This window comes from Globicephala melas, chromosome 14 (assembly GCF_963455315.2).
Source record: "Globicephala melas chromosome 14, mGloMel1.2, whole genome shotgun sequence".
In the NCBI taxonomy this organism is placed as follows: Eukaryota; Metazoa; Chordata; class Mammalia; order Artiodactyla; family Delphinidae; genus Globicephala; species Globicephala melas.
In genome coordinates this window covers 63,374,644-63,394,555 of record NC_083327.1, presented here as the reverse complement: position 1 = coordinate 63,394,555, position 19,912 = coordinate 63,374,644, and the positions used below count along the sequence as shown (strand labels likewise).

Sequence of the window (19,912 nt, the reverse complement as noted above, 5' to 3'; positions counted from 1 at the left end):
GGGAATTACATCTCGAATCTTTCAGATTCTCATTCAAAAACTCATCCCTGTGAGGATGATGAAGACCTCACCCTCTCAAAGGGAGCTTGGGAATCCCTGGTGGCCTCCCCAGTCCTGAGAGTCCTACAACAACCCATCCCCTTCCCCATACCCCTCCTGGGCAGGGGTCGAGCTAGGCAGTGGCTGGGCAGTGACATGCTGCATTTCTCTTCTTGTCCCTTCACATGGCAAAGAAATAACAAGCCTCTTACATGCCAATCCTGTTTCTTGCTCTGATCAAAACTACATTTGTCACTTTGAAAGCAAACCGGCACGAGGTATCTAAAATAGTCAAACTCATAGAAACAGAGAGTAGAATGGTGGTTGCATGGTGTGGGGAGGAGGGGGAAATGGAGAGTTAATATTCAATGGGTATAAAGTTTCAGTTATGCAAGATGAATAAGTTCTAGAGACGTGCTATACAACACTGCACTACGGTTAACACTACTGAGTTGTATAGTTAAAAAGTTTGTTAAGGGGCTTCCCTGGTGGCGCAGTGGTTGAGAGTCCGCCTGCCGATGCAGGGGACGCGGGTTCGTGCCCCGGTCCGGGAGGATCCCACATGCCGCGGAGCGGCTGGGCCCGTGAGCCATGGCCGCTGAGCCTGCGCGTCCGGAGCCTGTGCTCTGCAACGGGAGAGGCCACAACAGTGAGAGGCCCACGTACCGCAAAAAAAAAAAAAGTTTGTTACAATCTCATGTTGTGTTCTTACCACTGTTAATAAAAAAAAAAAGCAAACCTACAAATGACAAATCACTCACAAGTATCTCTTAAAATTCAACTAAAAATACTGATAGCTATTCTATTTCTTTACTTATATAGAGTGAAACATACTAATGTGGTAAAGAAAAGCGTTCTTTCTACCTACATAAATACGCATTTGAGAACTGATTTATGTCATAGTGAGGGGTCAGCTGTCTTTTTTTCTTGACTGACACATAAAAATGTTCTATGTGCTCAAAAATAATTTTCTCTCAATTTTCACTCTTCCGTGCCACATAATACCATAAAAGCACCTGTATCAGCCAATATAAATACTACTCATGATAATGTTAACTATGTATGATGATGGATATGTTAATTAGCTTGACTGTGGTGACTATTTCACAATGTATATGCATATCGAAACATCGAACATTTTATTTGTTGGCTATACCTCAATAATGATGAGAAAAAGAGGAAAAAAGAAAACATGCCTTAAGTGTTAAGCGTCTACCTGGTATACTCAATAAATGATAATCATTAGTGTTAAAAAAAAAAATACCCATGACTGTTGATAGTTAGGCTTTCTTTTTCTCTATAATTTCAGAATTCTGAATATATCATTGGCTCCTTGAGGTCTACGTGTGTAGTCTTGTCAAAACATACAAATCCTGAAGATACTCTTTTCAAGAAGTGGCAGGTAATTCATTCTAAGCATAGTAAAGAACAGCTTTGGAATGATGCTGTTTCCAAAAGCCAAAGGCATATGCCAGATATTCAAGAAAGCAAGTTTTCTGTTGGACATACTGCTGGGAGTGCTGAAGGTACATATTACTCTAGGCTGCAATACAGATGGAAAAGAGAAGGCTTTCCAATGATCGTTACAAAATGCATTCATCAGGGTTTAGGAGACGGGGATGCAATTTAATCAATAAACATCTCTAAATCTCACATTTGGTTTCTTAAAAACCATTAAAAAAAATCAAATTCTCTTCATCAATCTTAGGAAAAATAGTAAGGGCAATACCTAGGTGTAGCAGCGTCGGGAGAACCGGTACTGTTATTTCCATGGCTAAAGCCTCAAGTACAAGCAAACCAAAGCATGCAGAGCACCGACTAAGGATGGTGGCCCACACAGCCTGCTTCCCACAGATCAACTCCGTAGCGGAAATTCCCCACAATAATGATCAGACAAGGGCTCACCCCACTGCTGCGGCTTGGCTCCACCCCAGCATTTATCCCAGGTCGGGGTAAAGCAGCTGTGAGCAGACAGCACACACAAGCAGCACTTGAGCGTCTGGGGAAAACGGATACTCACCTCCGCGATCTTCAGCACTGCGCTCCCATTCAGGTCAAAGGTTGGGGTGTAGGTTATGCAGAGTAAAACCTTTAACAGCCAGGAGGCAGAGGAGGAAGGAAGAGAGAAGGAAGTAAAAATTTAGAAATAAATTTCCACTTTACATGTTATTAGTGCAGTCCTGCTTTTTATGACTCTTTCGCTCTTTGCTTTTCATGTTTCTTTCCATCCCACCCACTGCTCTCTAATTAGTGACCACACATTGCCCAATAAAATAGAGACTAATACTTGTAAGAGGAAGAAGCATCGTAAGCCTGGCCAGAGATGGCTTTCTTCAACTCCAGGTCTGTCCAGTAATAAAGAAAACGAAATGGCCAGGCTCACTGCTAGGTCCTGTACATGAATTACCTAGATGGATATTTTTAGTAAGCGTCATTATTACTGTCCTCATTTTACTGATAAGGAAACTGAACCTCCGAACGATTAAATAAGCTGCCAAAGTCACACAGGTACCAGCTGTGGAGCTGAGATCTGAACCCAAGTAATCTGACTCCACGCCCTGACTGACCACGCAATACTGTCTCTACATCTTCCTAGGCCCAAGCGTCACTGTATTTTTCTGTTCCTGTCGCCTTCCCAGATCCACATGGGATTAGACATTCTTTTATGGGCACTTTCTTCTTTCCTTCTTTATTTCCCCCAGAACACTGCCTGGGGCTTATTTATTAGTTCCAGGTTCCCCTTATTCTCCAAGTTACATAGACAGTGAGTCGATGACATTTACAAGATCTTTAAAGACCACTAAAAATTCCACTTTCTACTTGTAGAGCTATTAGGGAACAGATCAATAAAAGCCCAGGGCATTTTAAGAATTGCTTCTAATTTTATAGATAAAAGGCTAGATGCTCCCCTGTCCATTTGGCTTCTGATGCTGCAAATTATCTCGCTGGTGGTCCCAGACATGAAATTGCTGACGTCTGCTCCTTGATCCCCAAACCCAACAGCCACGTCCTGCCTGCAGCTCAGCCTGTCAGTGGCAGCCTCAGAGGATGTTTCTCACCTGGTTCTGCCTAACTCGTGAAAGAGCGCTGAAGCCTAGCAAATTTACCTAATACAGGATATACACCTGCTCAGCACATCAAAAAGTGTAACAGTCCCATGGAACAAGGAACCTCTCCTAAATCGCTCAGTCTTAGTTACCAGCCAGGCCAGCCCTAGGAACAGTCATGCCTTTAGAGAAAGCAAACAGGTAGGTAATTAAAGAAGGAAAAAGGGATCCTTGCCAATTTTAGTCACAAGATTAGAATAAATTCACAATTTTTTGTTCCTTAAGGCACCTGAGAGCCAAGAGCTGACTCCAGATAAAAATCGTCTGAATGCCACGCTGGCCGAGGGAGGGGGATTGTGGGAACTACTGCCCCATGGCTTCATGGGAAAAGGCTTTCTTTTGTTTGATGACTATCTTTGGGGGTCGGAGTCTGGCATGCAAGGAGGGATGAGAGCTGAGGACAACAGTGTCACCAGGTCCTAATTTGCCTGGGGAGAGGCCGTGTCTTCTAATGCCTCTGTACTTGATGGTATCTCTGCCTGACACCCTCCTACCCTGGGATCCTCCTAGGCTTTTTCCTCATGTGGCTCATCTCTTGGCTTCTTGGTGGTCCCAACTCAAATGTCGCCCCTCAGAGAGGCCTGTGGCCCTCCCTGAACACTCTCTCTGAAATGGCCTCTCTCACAGCTCCTTGTTTCACTTGCTTCAGAGCAAGCATCAGTCTCATCAATTACTGTTTTGTTTATTTACTTATTTATAATCTTCTCATTAGACTATAACGTCCACTGAGCATCTGAAAGGCCCTCAGGCTTTCTCATATGAGGCTTTCGTACTTTGATTTCTTGCTACCTTGCACAGCTTCTCTTTCTTATTTATTTTTTCTACATCATGTTTCACGGCAGGTGGGTGGAGGGTATGAGACAGTGGCTGGTGTAGGTGGTGGTCTGGGGAGGTGAGGTGGCCCATCTTGGCCCTTGGCTTTTTAAGTCATTACAATAAAGGCTGGCAACTGGCAAGACCTTACAATATGAAACTAATCATGGCAAATTTTTGTCTGAACTGGCTAATTAATAACGTTACTTATAGGACCAATGATCGACTTCCTGCCTTCCATCGCTCCGTGCATTCATACAAGGTGTGCAAGGGTAAGAAAGAAGTTTTCAAAAGCCAACCCCGTTTTCTGTGAACAAGAGCTGCTTTATGCAACAGAGGCTGGAGGAAGTGGGAGCCGCGTCTATGGTGAGGTCTTCGGGAAGGGCATCGAGCTGGCATATTTGCTAATCAAGCTTCTCAGGGGAACAGAGGAGGCTGGACTCTGCCACTGGGAAGCCAGCCAAGTGTAGAGGGAGGCCTCATAGCAACGGTCTGAAGGAAGCTGAAATCCCTGCACCCAACTGATGCTGATCCTGTTCAAAGATCATCGAAAAACAGGCTCTCCACACCTAATGTCTGGCCACTAATATCCAAAAACTCACTGAGCTCTATGCAAAAACTAAAAACAAGAAAAAATAGCGAAAGTGAAGCATAATAATGAAGCCGTCTCCTTAAGCTCACACAACTTGTTTTTCTGGAAGCAGAGCAGGTTTTAACTCCAGAGCTGACGGTGCCCATGGCCCCCCTATGACTCCCAAGACATATAAAGGGCCCCCAGTTTCTAGCAAGGATGGTGCAGCAGACAGAAGTGACTTATTGCAAATGATACATGGAAAAACGGTGCCCAAAGCCTGGCAAGCACTAATTCACTGGATTCAAACACAGACCGGGTGTAGGAAATTTAGGGTGACGGCAAATTAATTTCAAGTGTCTGACTTCCACTGCGTAATGAAAGAGTAAGAAGTTTAGACTGGTATTCTGAGCACGTTGGCCTCAAGGAAAACAGGAGCACCTAAATATTGAGGACAATTCCATTAAAAATACATCCCTCACAGGGTCATTAAAGCATACTGACTACATTATCACTGAACAGCAAGAACTTGAGTGACAGGCAGTGTCTTGCAATCTAGATGGTTGGTGCTGCCTCCATAAATAAGCCAAGAGGATGGGGAAAGTAGCTGCAAAACCGTCCACAAAAAGGGCACGATCATTACAGAGGCTAATAAAAATCGCAATTATGAAAAAACAATAACTGAATAGCTACTATATACAAGAAACAACCCTGCAATTAAAAATGTGTATAGAAACACTGGATAAAACAGATTAGACTGGAAAGGAGAAAGAGAAGCTGATTATTGCAAGCATTGGGCCCAAGTGATAAGAATCTGAAAAATTTAGCCACATTAGGAACACAGAGAGACAGATGCGGATAGATAATGATGACAAGTGCAAGATCACAGGTATGCACTTCTCATCAGGAAAACCCCAGATGAATCCTCTCCCAAGGCAAGGGCATCTTATCGTCATGATTGGGATTTCTCCATCAGGCTCATTCTGCCCTGCGATCACAATCACGACAGAGCAGGGGCTGTGATGTCAGGGCTAAAACACAAGTGTTTCAGTTACGTGACTGTGGCATGTGATTTAGTATTTAATTGCTGTGAATTTGCCTACATCCTCTAAGCCCCTTATCTTTAAAATTCCCATCCCACCTCACAAGGATATTTAGAGGAAAAATTAATTAAATGACTTTTAAAAAAAAAAAAGAGGGGCTTCCCTGGTGGCGCAGTGGTTAAGAATCCGTCTTTCAATGCAGGGGACACGGGTTCGAGCCCTGGTCTGGGAAGATCCCACATGCTGCGGAGCAACTAAGCCCGTGCACCACAACTACTGAGCCTGAGCTCTAGAACCCATGAGCCACAACTACTGAGCCCACGTGCCACAACTACTGAAGTCTGCGCACCTAGAGCCCGTGCCCTGCAACAAGAGAAGCCACTGCAATGAGAAGCCCACACACCGCAACGAAGAGTAGTCCTCACTCGTCACAACTAGAGAAAGCCCGCGCACAGCAACAAAGACCCAGTGCAGCCAAAAATTAATTAATTAAAAAAAAAGAGTACACACAGTACATATATGTCTAGGCTATCTTCTCATAGAGATTAAACAAGTCTCCATTTGATGTAACACATGGCAGCCATTCCAGTGTAAATAATTAGATGCATTTTAAGTAAAACAAAAGAAAAAAAATCAGTCAGATCATCCGCATTCAAAAGTATAAATCTTTCCAAGTCTTCATCCTACTACGTATCGCTGCCCCCAGTTCCTACTGTCTAAAGCCCTCGTCATTCTGACCCAGCTCCGCTTCCTCGCTCCTTGATGTTCTCCCTTTCAGGCCCCAAATCAATTCAAGGCATTATTCGCCAAGGTTCTAACTGCTGTGGGGTCACAAATATAAAGCAAGCACCATCTTTACCATTACAAACTCACCATCTATTGGAGAAATGAATACTTGTACAACTATACTTCATGGCTGACTATAGAGCGCTACTGCAACCGTGAGGTATATGATAATTCTTAAGGTCAGAAGACATCTCAACTTCGGAGAGCAGAGAATTCACAGATTAGATAATGTGTGAGCAAAGCACTGATACAGGAGAGAAAAGGGAGGGACAGATGTACCAAGCAAAGGAAATGTTGTGAGTAAAGGTATGAAGTGTGAAAGCAGAGGCTGGAGATGGTGCTAAAAAGGTTGGCTGGAACCTTATTACACATCAACTTAAATGCCCCATGTTAAGTCTTTTGCACAGATTATTTTAGGGCTGGTTAGGGCAACAAATCACAACTAAAACTAGAGGTAGGGACTTCCCTGGTGGTCCAGTGGTTAAGACTCCAAGCTCCCAAAGCAGGGGGCACGGGTTTGATCCCTGGTCAGGGAACTAAGACCTTGCATTCCACATGGCACAGTCTAAACAAACAGACAAACAAATAAAAACTAGATGTACTGAGGCAAACTGGAAATCAGAGCAATAAAGCAGACGATATGTTGTAGATGAATTAAAGACAGAGCCTAGTCATTCCAGTGGCAATGAACTGACTGGGGTGCATTGGTGAAGGGATGAAGGGAATTCACAAATAGAAGGCAATGGTCACCCATATATGAAATCTGGGTGTCACCCAACCACTGTTCTCTCCCCACCTACCCCCTACCATTCTAGTCAACCTGGTTGAAATTTCTCATATACCCCTATTCCCATATACTTCATAAAGCTTTATATTAGATAATAAAGTAACATGTTTTAGAGAACAAAGATATACCTTGTTCAAAATCCGTCACATAAATATTACTCTACAGATGTGAATTAATCCCAGAATGGGCAGAAAACGCAAAAGGCTTATTCCATAGCATTTATTTGGAGCAGTTTAGATATACTACTTAAATCTGGGTGCCCTCTCCACCGCCCACTAGATTTATGAGCTCCTTGGTAATAAGGTCTAACTTTTTTTTTTTGCGGTACGCGGGCCTCTCACTGTTGTGGTCTCTCCCGTTGCGGAGCACAGGCTCTGGACGCACAGGCTCCGTGGCATGTGGGATCTTCGCGGACCAGGGCACGAACCCGCGTCCCCTGCGTTGGCAGGTGGACTCTCAACCACTGCGCCACCAGGGAAGCCCAGGTCTAACTGTTTGATGCGCACCATGTTTATAGTGCCTTGCCAGGCTCCGGGAGGTGTGGTGAGTCCCAGCCCACGCTCAATCCCTCCTATGCATTGTCCACGTGAGTAATCAACTACACAGAGTTTCAGTGGGACTGTGCCTCTGTGTGCCTAGTCACTATTGTAAAGTGTGTAGGCAATGTGATAAGACAGGCCGGTGACACAGAAGGAAATTGTCCTGGGAATCTGAATGTCAGATCCAGGTGGTGTGACTGGCTAAAGGCAGTTTTTGCAGCCTTATGGGTAATAATACTAGAGCTTCAGATGACCTCGTTAGGGTAATCAGAATTTAGTGAGCCCCCATTCAGGATGTCCAGCTATTTGGCAGGACCTCAGGCAGGACAGGGAGAAAAACATCTCTACCAACCAGAGGGCATCTCCCGTGAGACTTATAGAACATCCGTTACTCTCTGCTGAGAACCTATTTTTTTTGCACTCAACACAGTAACTGGTAACTTATGTAAGATTTCTGAGTCAAAGAGCTCATTTCTGCTAAAGTTCCAAATGAGTCCTCTACAGGACCATTTGCAGGGGATGAAGGAGTAAAGAAATGATTCCTAAGCTTACTGGATAGCAACTGCACTCCCACTTTATCTCTCCCTTGTGCTGCATTACTCAGGCTGCCATTCATTCATTCATTCCACAAATACTTACTGAGGTGTGACGAGTGGTCAGGCCTAGTGCTAGGTGTTGGGCATACAGGAGGAACTAAAAAAGATACCCTGATCCTTGCGCTCTGTAAAGCTAACATCTGGTTTCGAAGACAGTGACAAAACAAGGGATTACAATAAGCTGTGATGAACATGATGACTGGGAAAATGCACTGGACTCTGAAAAGCGTATCAGGGTCTAACACACAGCACACTTGTAATGTCATACTCATCCTTTTTTTTTGGCGGCACCTCCCGGCCTGTAGGATCTCAGTACCCCAAGCAGGAAGTGAACCCGTGCCCCCTGCACTGGAAGGTGGAGTCTTAACCACTGGACCACCGGGCAAGTCCCTATACTCATCTTTAATAGAACTCTAAATTTATGCTGTAACACATATAATTAAGGAGTGAAAAACCCAGGGAGGAAGATGAGGAGACCATCAAGAAGTGAGCTAATCCGTGGGAGTCAACCTACCCTAAGGCACACTGGGGACTCGGAGGCATGTTGAATGAACAGGAATCTTCTTTTCCTTACACTATTAAAATATACATTAGTGCTTAGTTTACACATAAGTGCTTCCTGAGGTCACTGTAGTTTCATTTCTCCAAATATCAGATGCTATTTACAAATCAAATAATCTACTATAGCTCAAAAAAGTAACTCAAAATTTGAGTACAGCCCACAGGGGCTTTGTCTTTCCCTTATTCGAAGAGGAGCAAACTCTCTGGAAATCCTTGATGCCAGGCACCGTTTCAAACCCCAGCTCTGGTTCTGGCTGAAATTTTCGCTTTGTTATTTAATGCACATTCCCTTCTGGCCTCTCATGTATATTGGCTTGAAGATTCATAAACTTAAATGTATTTGCATAATTCCTTTTCTTGAGAAACAGCCCAGTTCTTTTTTTTTTTTTTAACTCCGTTAAATTTGGCAAAAACAAGGATGGAAAATTCAGTGACAAGGACAGGAATACTGAGACACCAAATGCCTTTCTCTTGTGTGCAGGGCTTGCCCCCCTCCTGGGGGTGCAGCCTTGTGATTATGTGCTGCTGAAAGCGTACCTCGGCCATGAACTAGAAATAGATGCTTCCCCTCATGGTGCACCTATAAACAACAAAGCAGGCTCAGTCTCCTGCAGACAGCAGAAGGGCAGAGTACACATCTTTAGTTTGGGGGGTGCAGTATCACAAAGTCAACAGAGAATTTCAGAGGCCATCTTCCTATGGTCTAAATTTAAAACGTGGATGGCCAAAGATAAGCATTTTTTTCTTGTCTTGATCAAAGTTGCTCAACCTCAGAAATACCGACATTTTGGGGCCAAATAATTCTCTTCGTGGGAGACTGTCCTGTGTATTATAGGATGTTTAGCAGCGTCCCTGACCCCCATAACCTCTAGATGGCAGTGGCTCTCCCTCCCCCAGTTGTGACAACCAAAAAAACGTCTCTAGACATTGTCAAATATTCCCTGGGGGACAAAATGCTCACCTGTTGAGAACCACTCTTAGGTCATTTATACCCCATGCCTTGTGGATATAACTGAGAATCTCTACATCATCCTGCTTCCAAAAGCCTCAGAGCTAGACTGCAGGACTTCCAGAGGGGACCTGGGGTGAGCCACTGATCCTTCACCGGGCTTCAGAGATCCTGAATCGAAGGTAACAATAAGGCTGTTGTTGAGCCACACCCCAATCTTTATTTTGATCCAAAGAAAATGAATCAAATTATTTTAGTGCATGAAACGTCTACCACTTGTGACGTTAAATTGATTTACATTAGGCTGAGGTGACAGGTAATTACAGAAATCACTTTCTGGCTCAACTTGCCCAAATTCTGGCAAATAGCCATTCTGAGAGGTTTTTTTAGTCAGTAGAAGATTTTTCTAGAGCTCATGAGTCCCCAGTTTGGAAAACATTGCAAATTACTTATTGGTTTATGGTCATGTCTCAGGTTCTTTCCTGGCCTTTATTTGTTGCCACTAGTAATAAGTTTAATATTCAACATACACATCAGATGTGCCCTTAGCACCTAATTCTAGCAAAGAGTACACCAGTGATATCTGTAGAAAAAATATGTAAATATTAAATTATAATGAACCTGAACTTAGCTAATTTGCTTGAACAAATAACCCAATCGTTCTTATTCTTCTTATCTTCTCCCTCTCAACTGTCTTCCTTGGCAAACTCTCCTAACTCTTACCTCTAACTAGAAGCCTCACAAATGCATTTCTAGAGCCAATATTTCTCCCAAGTTTCAAACCTTAATTTCAGCTTATAAACATCAGAAATGATATATGCAATTTCATGAAAATCACATAAACCACACTAAGTCTCCCACATGGTAAACAGCTTAACACTTCTTCCTGCTCTGAAATTCTTAATTATGCAACCATTAAAATTATCTGTGAGGGGATAAATATAGCCGTGTGGGAAATGCTTATAATCTAAAGTTAAATGAAAAGCAAAAAATAAAATCATATATACACAGTGAATGTAACTATAAACACATAAATCAATATGATTAGAAACGCATATACAGAAGTCAGTCACAGCGATGAAATCTACAATGAATGTTTTCTATTTTGGAAAGCCTGTAATGTGAAACTCCTTGTATTTATTCTTTTAAAATATTGTAACTCTTTGATATCTGACAATATGAATTCACCATCTCTCTCCTAAGTTAGCCCCTTAAAATCCATCATTCAGCCAGAAACTCCAGCTGCAAGTCTTGATATCATCTTGGATTTTCCCCTTCTCACCTACTCACCGCCTATGCCCCCGCCCATCACCAGCTACTGCAAATCCCCTCAGCGTGCTCAGCTGCACTTTTCTGCACTCAGCTGCGGGGCACCCCTCCTGTCCCCTCCAACCTGGCTCTCACAATGAGCCATCTCGCCAGTGCCTCTGACTTGGCTCCGCTGATTCTCCAAGCATCCTGCAAAACACTTTCCCCTTCCCCCCACCTTCAACATCTAACACCCAGCTCTGCACATGTCACTTTCTTGCTACTCTGAAGACCCCCCAATCTCTACAGACTCCCGGCTACTTACTTACTCTGACCAGGCCCTCTAGAATCTGCTTCAACCTCCCCTTCAGGCTCATCAACCATTATCCCTCACTAATCCGGGTTTCTACCCTGTGCTTTTCCATCTCCAAGACTTTTCCTCTACCAAGAATGTCCAGCCTCCCTCCCAATATACATAATGAACTGAATTCCAAACACCTTTCAAAGTCCAACTCAAACAGTATGCCCTCCTTGAAACCCCCAGTTGAATGTGGGTTTTCCTTCTGAATTTTCCCATTGAACTTTTCTTCTGCTACAACATATGCAACTATCTTGAATTATGGTAATTGTGCACACCTTTATCTTTTTCCTATTAGATTATAAATCCTTGTCTTAGTTTTGCTTTTAATACTATAAAGTTTTATGTATTGTTGGTAATGTAAATATATTCACAGACAATGAAATAAAGTAAAAAAAAAATGTCCAATGAATTATCTTTTCTAGTTTAACTGTAGCAAATTTATTTTGACCTAATCTCACAGTTAGATTTTTAAGAAGTTAATTTCATCAGTGTGTTCCGGATAACACTCTTACACCTCCTTCTCTCTTTCCCTCTGAGAGTCTCCACAGAATGGGTGCCTCATCTCAGATTGTCTGCCTATATACGCATGAGGTTTTTGATAGTTTTATACTCAATGCTTAGAGAAATGAGCAACAAAGCCTCTTGAGACAGTTTATAAAGGGCTAAAGACAACTTGATTCTCTATATGTTAAACATTTAATAATTATAAAACTCTTGTAGAATATCCAAATCATATGAACTCTGCCTAGTAGGACAAAATAGGAACTTATTTGCACAGATAAATGGTGGGATGTTTTCTGTAGACCATGGGATCATGGCTATTGGTTAGGACCCTAAATATATCTAGGTGGATAATAGATATATAATTTACAAAATTCTTCTTTTAAGCAAGGAAGCTACAATTCGACAATAGTAAACATGATGAGGTCCCTTTTCAGGAATCAGAAATATATATAGTTTCTTTCCTTTTCTCCCTTCCTTTACTATAGAAGAAAATTACCCTGTTATAGGCTGTATAGGAAGGGGCTATAGAGGAAGAAAAGAGACAAGAAGAAACACATAACACAATGGTGCTTCTAATGTTCTGGTTCATCATTTGAGTGAGTTCAGAGGTGTTCATTTTATTATCATGCTACACATACTCTTTTCTAATAACTAACAAAAATGAAAGCTAACACCAACCCTATGCCATGCACTGTTCTGGACACTTCTTTTACGTTAACTCATTTAAGAGTCACTATTACAATAATATTAATATTATTTGCATTTTACAGATCAGAAAACTGAGGCCGATAAATAGCCTTCCCAAGGTCACCAGGCATTGTAGCTTGAGAAGCTGTGCTCTTACCACTCTGCTACCACGTATTTTGACAAGAAGAAAAGTAACAAGAAGTTTAAAAACAATAGAGTCCAAAGACTGTTTCATAGGACAGTTCCACAAAGCCGTTCTTCCTCCCAGACACACTTGGCCACTTAAAAGTTTCCTCAATGAATTCCTATCTACTCTAAGAGACTTCTAGTCTCCTATGACGTTTCACTCTTTTTCAGAAGCCATATTACTCACATTTGCCTTGCAGTTAAACAAGGATGCACAGTTTTCTTCTAAAACCACACATCCCAAAAGCAGATCGGGGGCTTCCCTGGTGGCGCAGTGGTTGACAGTCCGCCTGCCGATGCAGGGGACACGGGTTCGTGCCCCGGTCCGGGAAGATCCCACATGCCGCGGAGCGGCTGGGCCCGTGAGCCATGGCCGCTGAGCCTGCGCGTCCGGAGCCTGTGCTCCGCAACGGGAGGGGCCACAACCGTGAGAGGCCCGCGTACCGCAAAAAAAAAAAAAAAAAAAAAAAAAAAAAAAGGCAAAAAGCAGATCAACTCGCAGCCTTGTTACAATGCCTTTCCAGAAGAACACAAATGATTGAAAAAGCAACTCTGCTACCAACAACTGTGTAAGCCCAGCCAAGTAACTGAACCACTCCAGCTTCAATTTACCTATAAAAAGAAGGACCTGATTATGTATGAGGTTACTTTAATTCTAAAGTGTGAATACATGTTGATCTTTCTCATCTTTGAACTCAGATTATTGAGTTTGGCTTCTTTTGTCAATTATCCTGGTGGGCCACTGGAAACCACCACATGTGTTTCCCTCTCTCCATTAGTCAGTAACTAAATTAGCAAGCAATTAGTAAACCATATGCCAGATGCTCTGTTAGGCGCCAAAGGGATAAAAACAATACTAATAATATGTAATTAGTTTTCACTTACTAACTAGTGAATTTTCCACTATGCCTGAGTTGAGTTTAGGACTAACTAGTTGGAGAAATTATGATATGTAGTTTCCCTGAATAAGCCACAGCATATGCAGTTTCCCTGAAAAAGCCACGGCCTTAGCTAACCTCGTACCTCTCTGAAGGCATCATCATCCCTTCCCTCTGAGGAAAGTGCAGTAAAAAAGAAAGAAAAAAAAAAAAAGCAGCAGGTGGTGGAGGGGATGATGCACCAGCTGCCTCTAACTGAGGGAAAGAAACTAGACTATGATTCTCACGTGATAAGTGATGGTGGCTGACTGCCAGCTCTCTCTCAGCACTATCCCCGTCTTTTTCAAGAATAGAATTCTGGGCACATGGCTGCCCAAAATAAAGACTACACTTTCCAGCCTTCCTTACAACTGCTGCCATATGACTGAGTCCTGGCCAGTGGGAGAGAAGCAGAGGTGTCCTGCATCACCTTCCTCCTGCCAGTTGGCTGGAATGTAGACATTTTGGCAGGAAACAGGGAGCCCTTGTGTTTCACAACCTGGAGAAACATAATCCAAGATACAAGAGTCTCTGCTAATGGGGTTCAGCCAATACTGGCCTAAGGTAGTGCAAAAGAACAACAAATTTCTGCCTTGTTTCAGCTGAAATGAATCCTAACTAACACAGCCTTCCTTTCTTCCCTTTCTCCAACCCTGTCCTTGCCTACCTGATTCTTCCTTATGCTTTCGATCTTATTTGTTTTAAAAATGTCACTTCTTAAGAACAGCCTTCTCTGTCCTCTTCATCTGCCCTCCAGCAGGGTCTATTATAAATACACTTTTCTAAATTTTTCTTTCCTTATATTTATCACAGTTTACATGTATTTATCTATTTCATTGACTTCTATCTCCATCACTAGCCTCCAAACAAAGATTCTTTTTTTGTCTGGTTTTGTTTTCTTCACCATAGGATCTTCTGTGCCTAGCACAGAGCCTGACAGGAAGAGCTCAAGTATTTGTGGAGTAAATGATTGAAAAAATTGGAGGATCTCCCCACTCTAGGAATTCTAGAACATCCACAGTAAATACCACAGGGGTCTGCATTTATACTTGCTTTAACAAAAATCATGGGGAAAAGTTTAAAAATACTTAGCAGAGTTGCTCTCAAATATATTCAAAGGGCATGGCATTGAAAATGGTGGTGCTTGCTGTAAAAAAAAAAAAAAGGGAAATTAATAGATAAGATGAAAATAGCTTCATCTAAACAAATAATGCATAAAGTATTTAATGGAAAATCACTTTTCTCAGTTTTCAATTGTTTGCTTCTGACTTTTTCATATATTTTTATTGTCTGTCTAATGCATTCATACCAAAGGGTAAAGAAGTCTGGGAGGAAAACTTAGAATTTTCTCTATATGTGTACAAAGGAAAAAGATGATCAACATTTGATCTTAGCAGCAGGAAGAGGGAGGGCTCTTTGAGAACCATTTAGTTCACAGAACCACGTTTTAGATACTTCCCTGCATTAAGTATGGAAATAATATGTAAGCATGTAGCTAACCTCCAATAATGGTACATTCTAAATTAAACATTTTTCATCAAACACCAGATTTTTTGTTCATACCAGAGATTGCTGCAAATCTTCTAAGTTGGTAGCTTTAGACTAAGAAGGGATTTCTCCTTGCTTATGAGAAGGCAGGACAATTCAACCATTTCCCCTTCAAATTTTACTAATGATCATTCCTTCCATAAGGCACTCTAGAAGATCAAATGCCCAGAATCAGGGATATAAAAAGTAACCATTTGAGTAAATGGTCCAAATATAAGACTTTGCTATTAAAACATTACTGAGAGGAGATTTAGAAATGGTCCTTCCATTTGGCCTGTTTCCTACTCTCAGACCGAGGCGGTGACTGCCATGCTGGTACCCTGTAGGATCAGATTCTAAATGGAAATCCCGAAGCTTAGGTCTAGCAGTCCTACAGTTAGTAAGCTCCTTCTCCACTAGTCTCTCCCCTTTACATTTTCTATAGATGTTTGGTTGGCTTTTGTTATAAAATATAAAAATACCTCAATGATATTCTCTTCCTTCCCCCAACTCTATCTCTCTCTCTCTCTCACACACACACACCACCACCACCACCACCACCACCACCCCCCAGAGACATGAGCTAATATGACGGGAAAGAGACTTGGATTCTTTCTTTGTATTTGAATCTAGCTCACAGAACTAGTGAGCGAATACACTGTCATCGAAGGATACAGAAAACACACAGGACTTTGAGCCACTCCTAGCTTTGCCCCTTATTAGCCTGTAACTGATCTTTTCTATTCAATCATCTGTAAAATGCGGATAGTAATGACAACCATCTACGTCTTTCAGGATAGACTTAGAAGACAAGGTAACCTACTGTTTAAGAAAACAGGTTTGAGCCTAGGCCGAATTACAATTCAAATACTGGTCCTGCCATTTCACTAGCTGTGTGATCTTAGTGTGAATGTATTTAACAGTGTCTAATGCATAATAAATGTTAAATAATTGGCCCCTGTCATTTCTCCTTTGAAAATGTAAAGCATTCCACCAATATTCAATTATATTATCTAAAGACTCACATAAAATAGGATGTCCAAAAACAGAACGCTCATCAAATGCTTGCTCAGTATCCAGCACCATATCCTCCTTCCTTACCAACAAAGCCGGCTGCCCTCCCCAGACAGGATGCTCACATCGCTAACGTGCTTACAGAGGCAGAAGGCCAGCCGCAATTCCCTCCTTTCTTTGAAGAGTCAGCCAGCTGTATCAGTTAATAACATCACTAAAGATTATCCATCAGAAAGAAAGAGAAAAAAAGTCCTAATTGCTCTAGTCAGGTGTCATTAGTTATGTACCTGGCTCCTATGAAGTCTGCATGGCATTTATGGAAATGGCACACACCACAGGAAAAATGTTACCAAAGCGAACAAGTATTTAACTTAAATATTAAGTGGCTCCCTGCCATCTACTAATCCATTTCAAAGGTAATGCATCTTCAGAGAAACCTTCTTCCTCATTATCTACAGTTCTGACACTCTACTTGCTCAGCGGTAAAATTTTTATTTGGGTTCCACAGCCATTTCAATAAATCAAAGTTGCCTTTTCTCCCCCCCCCCCGTTAGACAGCATAACAAAGTGATCTAACCTCATCCCTATTTAATTTGTCAGAAGCAAGTATCATTGACATTTTTTAACCCTCCAATTGAAATTCTAGGGCCTTCTTTCTTAATGAGAACACTACCATCAGAATCTTGGGTTTCATTATTAGCTACTTTCTGTTTAATCTCAGGGAAATCTCTAAAAGAGGGAACCATGTTATTTTCTCCCCAGGAATTTAATACAATTGCTACAACACTTCTAAGAATGTGACATGGCTCAATTTCTCATGTTTATAAACACTAGCAGATAGCAACATGTGAGTAAAATGTACGATACAGCTTTTTGAAAAACAGCACGTAGGATTTGTCATAAAAATGTACTATGCCATGGTTGGAGAGACACAGATAAAAACTGCAGGGTGTGGCTTTATCTCTCCTGAATAGTATACTCAGACCAACATTTGAAAATGTCTACCACATAACATTTTAAAAGATTTTCCTACAATATATTTCTATAAAATGACTAGAAAATTTTTACAAGAAATATCTAGTTTAGATAATTTATTATCAGAATGAGTTACACAGAAGCACCAAGAATAAATTAATACACCCTTCATATATAATGGGAATCCAGTCTTTCCATCTGAGGACTCATCCAATTCATATTCTCTCTGTCTCTCTCTCTATATACATATTATGCGTGTGTGTGTGTGTGTGTGTGTGTGTGTGTGTGTGTAATTTCTGGGAGGAAGAGTGGTAAAAGCATTTTAATGTGGTAATGATATTAGCAAAACAAGGACTTATTTTAAAGTTTTTACTCGGGTCATCACAAGCATTACAAAATTATAAGATAAAAGGGTACACAACACATCTGAAGATGACTGAAGTTGGTATACAAATTCCTCATGCATGGAGAAAGGGTATAAAACGTATTTCTAAGCCCCATATGCTATAAGTTGTGTATATCTTTAGGCCCAAATGAGTAATTGAAATCTCAGAAATCGGAAATAATCATGGAGCCCTCACTTGTGGGTTATCACAGGCAGACCAACTCCAAAGTTTCATCTGATGTTAATAATAATATTACTGGAGAGAGAGCTTCAAGATGGAGGAAGAGTAAGATGTGGTGATCACCCTCCTCCCCACAAATACACCAGAAATACATCTACACGTGGAACAACTCCTGCAGAACACCTACTGAACGCTGGCAGAAGACCTCAGACCTCCCAAAACGCAAGAAAGTCCCCACGTACCTGGGTAGGGCAAAAGAAAAGAATAAACAGAGACAAAAGGATAGGGACGGGACCTGCACCAGTGGGAGGGAGCTGTGAAGGAGGAAAGGTTTTCACACACTAGGAAGCCCCTTCGCGGGCGGAGACTGTGGGTGGCAGAGGGGGAAGCTTCGGAGCCACGGAGGAGAGCACAGCAACAGGGGTGCGGAGGGCAAAGCGGAGAGATTCCCGCACAGAGAATCAGGGCCGACCAGCACTCACCAGCCCGAGAGGCTTGTCTGCTCACCCGCCGGGGTGGGCGGGGCTGGGAGCTGAGGCTCGGGCTTGGGTCGGGTTGTTGGGAGAGGCCTGGCGGCGTGAACATAGCCTGAAAGGGTTAGTGCACCACGACTAGCCGGGAGGGAGTCCGGAAAAAGTCTGGAGCTGCCGAAGAGGCAAGAGACTTTTTCTTCCCTCTTTGTTTCCTGATGCGCGAGGAGAGGGGATTACGAGCGCTGCTTAAAGAAGCTCCAGAGACGGGTACAAGCTGCAGCTAAAAGCGCGGACACCAGAGACAGGCGTGAGACGCTAAGGCTGCTGCTGCCGCCACCAAGAAGCCTGTGTGCGAGCACAGGTCACTATCCACACCCCCCTTCTGGGGAGCTTGTGCAGCCCGCCACTGCCAGGGTCCCGTGATCCTGGGCCAACTTCCCCGGGAGAACGCACGGCGCGCCTCAGGCTGGTGCAAAGTCATGCTGGCCTCTGCCACCGCAGGCTCGTCCCGCATCCGTACTCCTCCCTCCCCCGGCCTGAGTGAGCCAGAGCCCCCGAATCAGCCGCTCCTTTAACCCCGTCCTGTCTGAGCGCAGAACAGACGCCCTCAGGCGACCTACACGCAGAGGAGGGGCCAAATCCAAACCTGAACCCGGGGAGCTGTGCAAACAAAGAAGAGAAAGGGAAATCTCTCCCAGCAGCCTCAGAAGCAGCGGATTAAATCTCCACAATCAACTTGACGTACCCTGCATCTGCGGAATACATGAATAGACAACGAATCATCCCAAATTGAGGCGCTGGACTTTGGAAGCAATGATATATATATATTTTTTCCCCTTTTTCTCTTTTTGTGAGTGTGTATGTGTATGCTTCTGTGTGTGATTTTGTCTGTATAGCTTTGCTTTCACAATTTGTCCTCGGGATCTGTCCCTTTTTTTTTTATTACTTAAAAAAATTTTTTTCTTAATAATTATTATTTTAATAACTTTATATTATTTTATTTTACTTTATTTTATCTTCTTTCTTTTTTTTCTTTTTTCCCTCCCTTTTATTCTGAGCCGTGTGGAGGACAGGCTCTTGGTGCTACAGCCAGGCGTCAGGGCTGTGCCACTGAGGTGGGAGAGCCATGTTCAGGACACTGGTCCACAAGAGACCTCCCAGCGCCACGTAATATCAAACGGTGAAAATCTCGCAGAGATCTCCATCTCAACGCCAAGACCCAGCTCCAATCAACGACCAGCAAGCTACAGGGCTGGACACCCTATGCAAACAACTAGCAAGAGAGGAACACAACCCCATCCATTAGCACAGAGGCTGCCTAAAATCATAATAAGGCCACAGACACCCCAAAACACACCACCAGAGGTGGACCTGCCCACCAAAAAGGCAAGATCCAGCCTCATCCACCAGAACACAGGCACTAGTCCCCTCCACCAGGAAGCCTACACAACCCACTGAATCAACCTTAGCCACTGGGGACAGACACCAAAAACAACAGGAACTACAAACATGGAGCCTGTGAAAAGGAGACCCCAAACACAGTAAGTTAAGCAAAATGAGAAGACAGAGAAACACACAGCAGATGAAGGAGCAAGGCAAAAACCTACCAGACCTAACAAATGAAGAGAAAATAGGCAGTCTACCTGAAAAAGAATTCAGAATA

At 42.8% G+C, this 19,912-nt stretch overlaps 1 protein-coding gene across 1 annotated transcript in view; it reads right to left on the bottom strand.

Annotated features, from left to right (window-relative positions):
* ARFGEF3 (ARFGEF family member 3) overlaps positions 1 to 19,912 on the bottom strand; it is a 190,466-nt gene that overhangs the window by 115,080 nt on the left and 55,474 nt on the right. Inside the window, exon 5 of the mRNA XM_030853353.2 lies at positions 2,060 to 2,128. Coding sequence (XP_030709213.2) covers positions 2,060 to 2,128 — 69 coding nt within the window. The remainder of the gene's footprint in view (positions 1 to 2,059; positions 2,129 to 19,912) is intronic.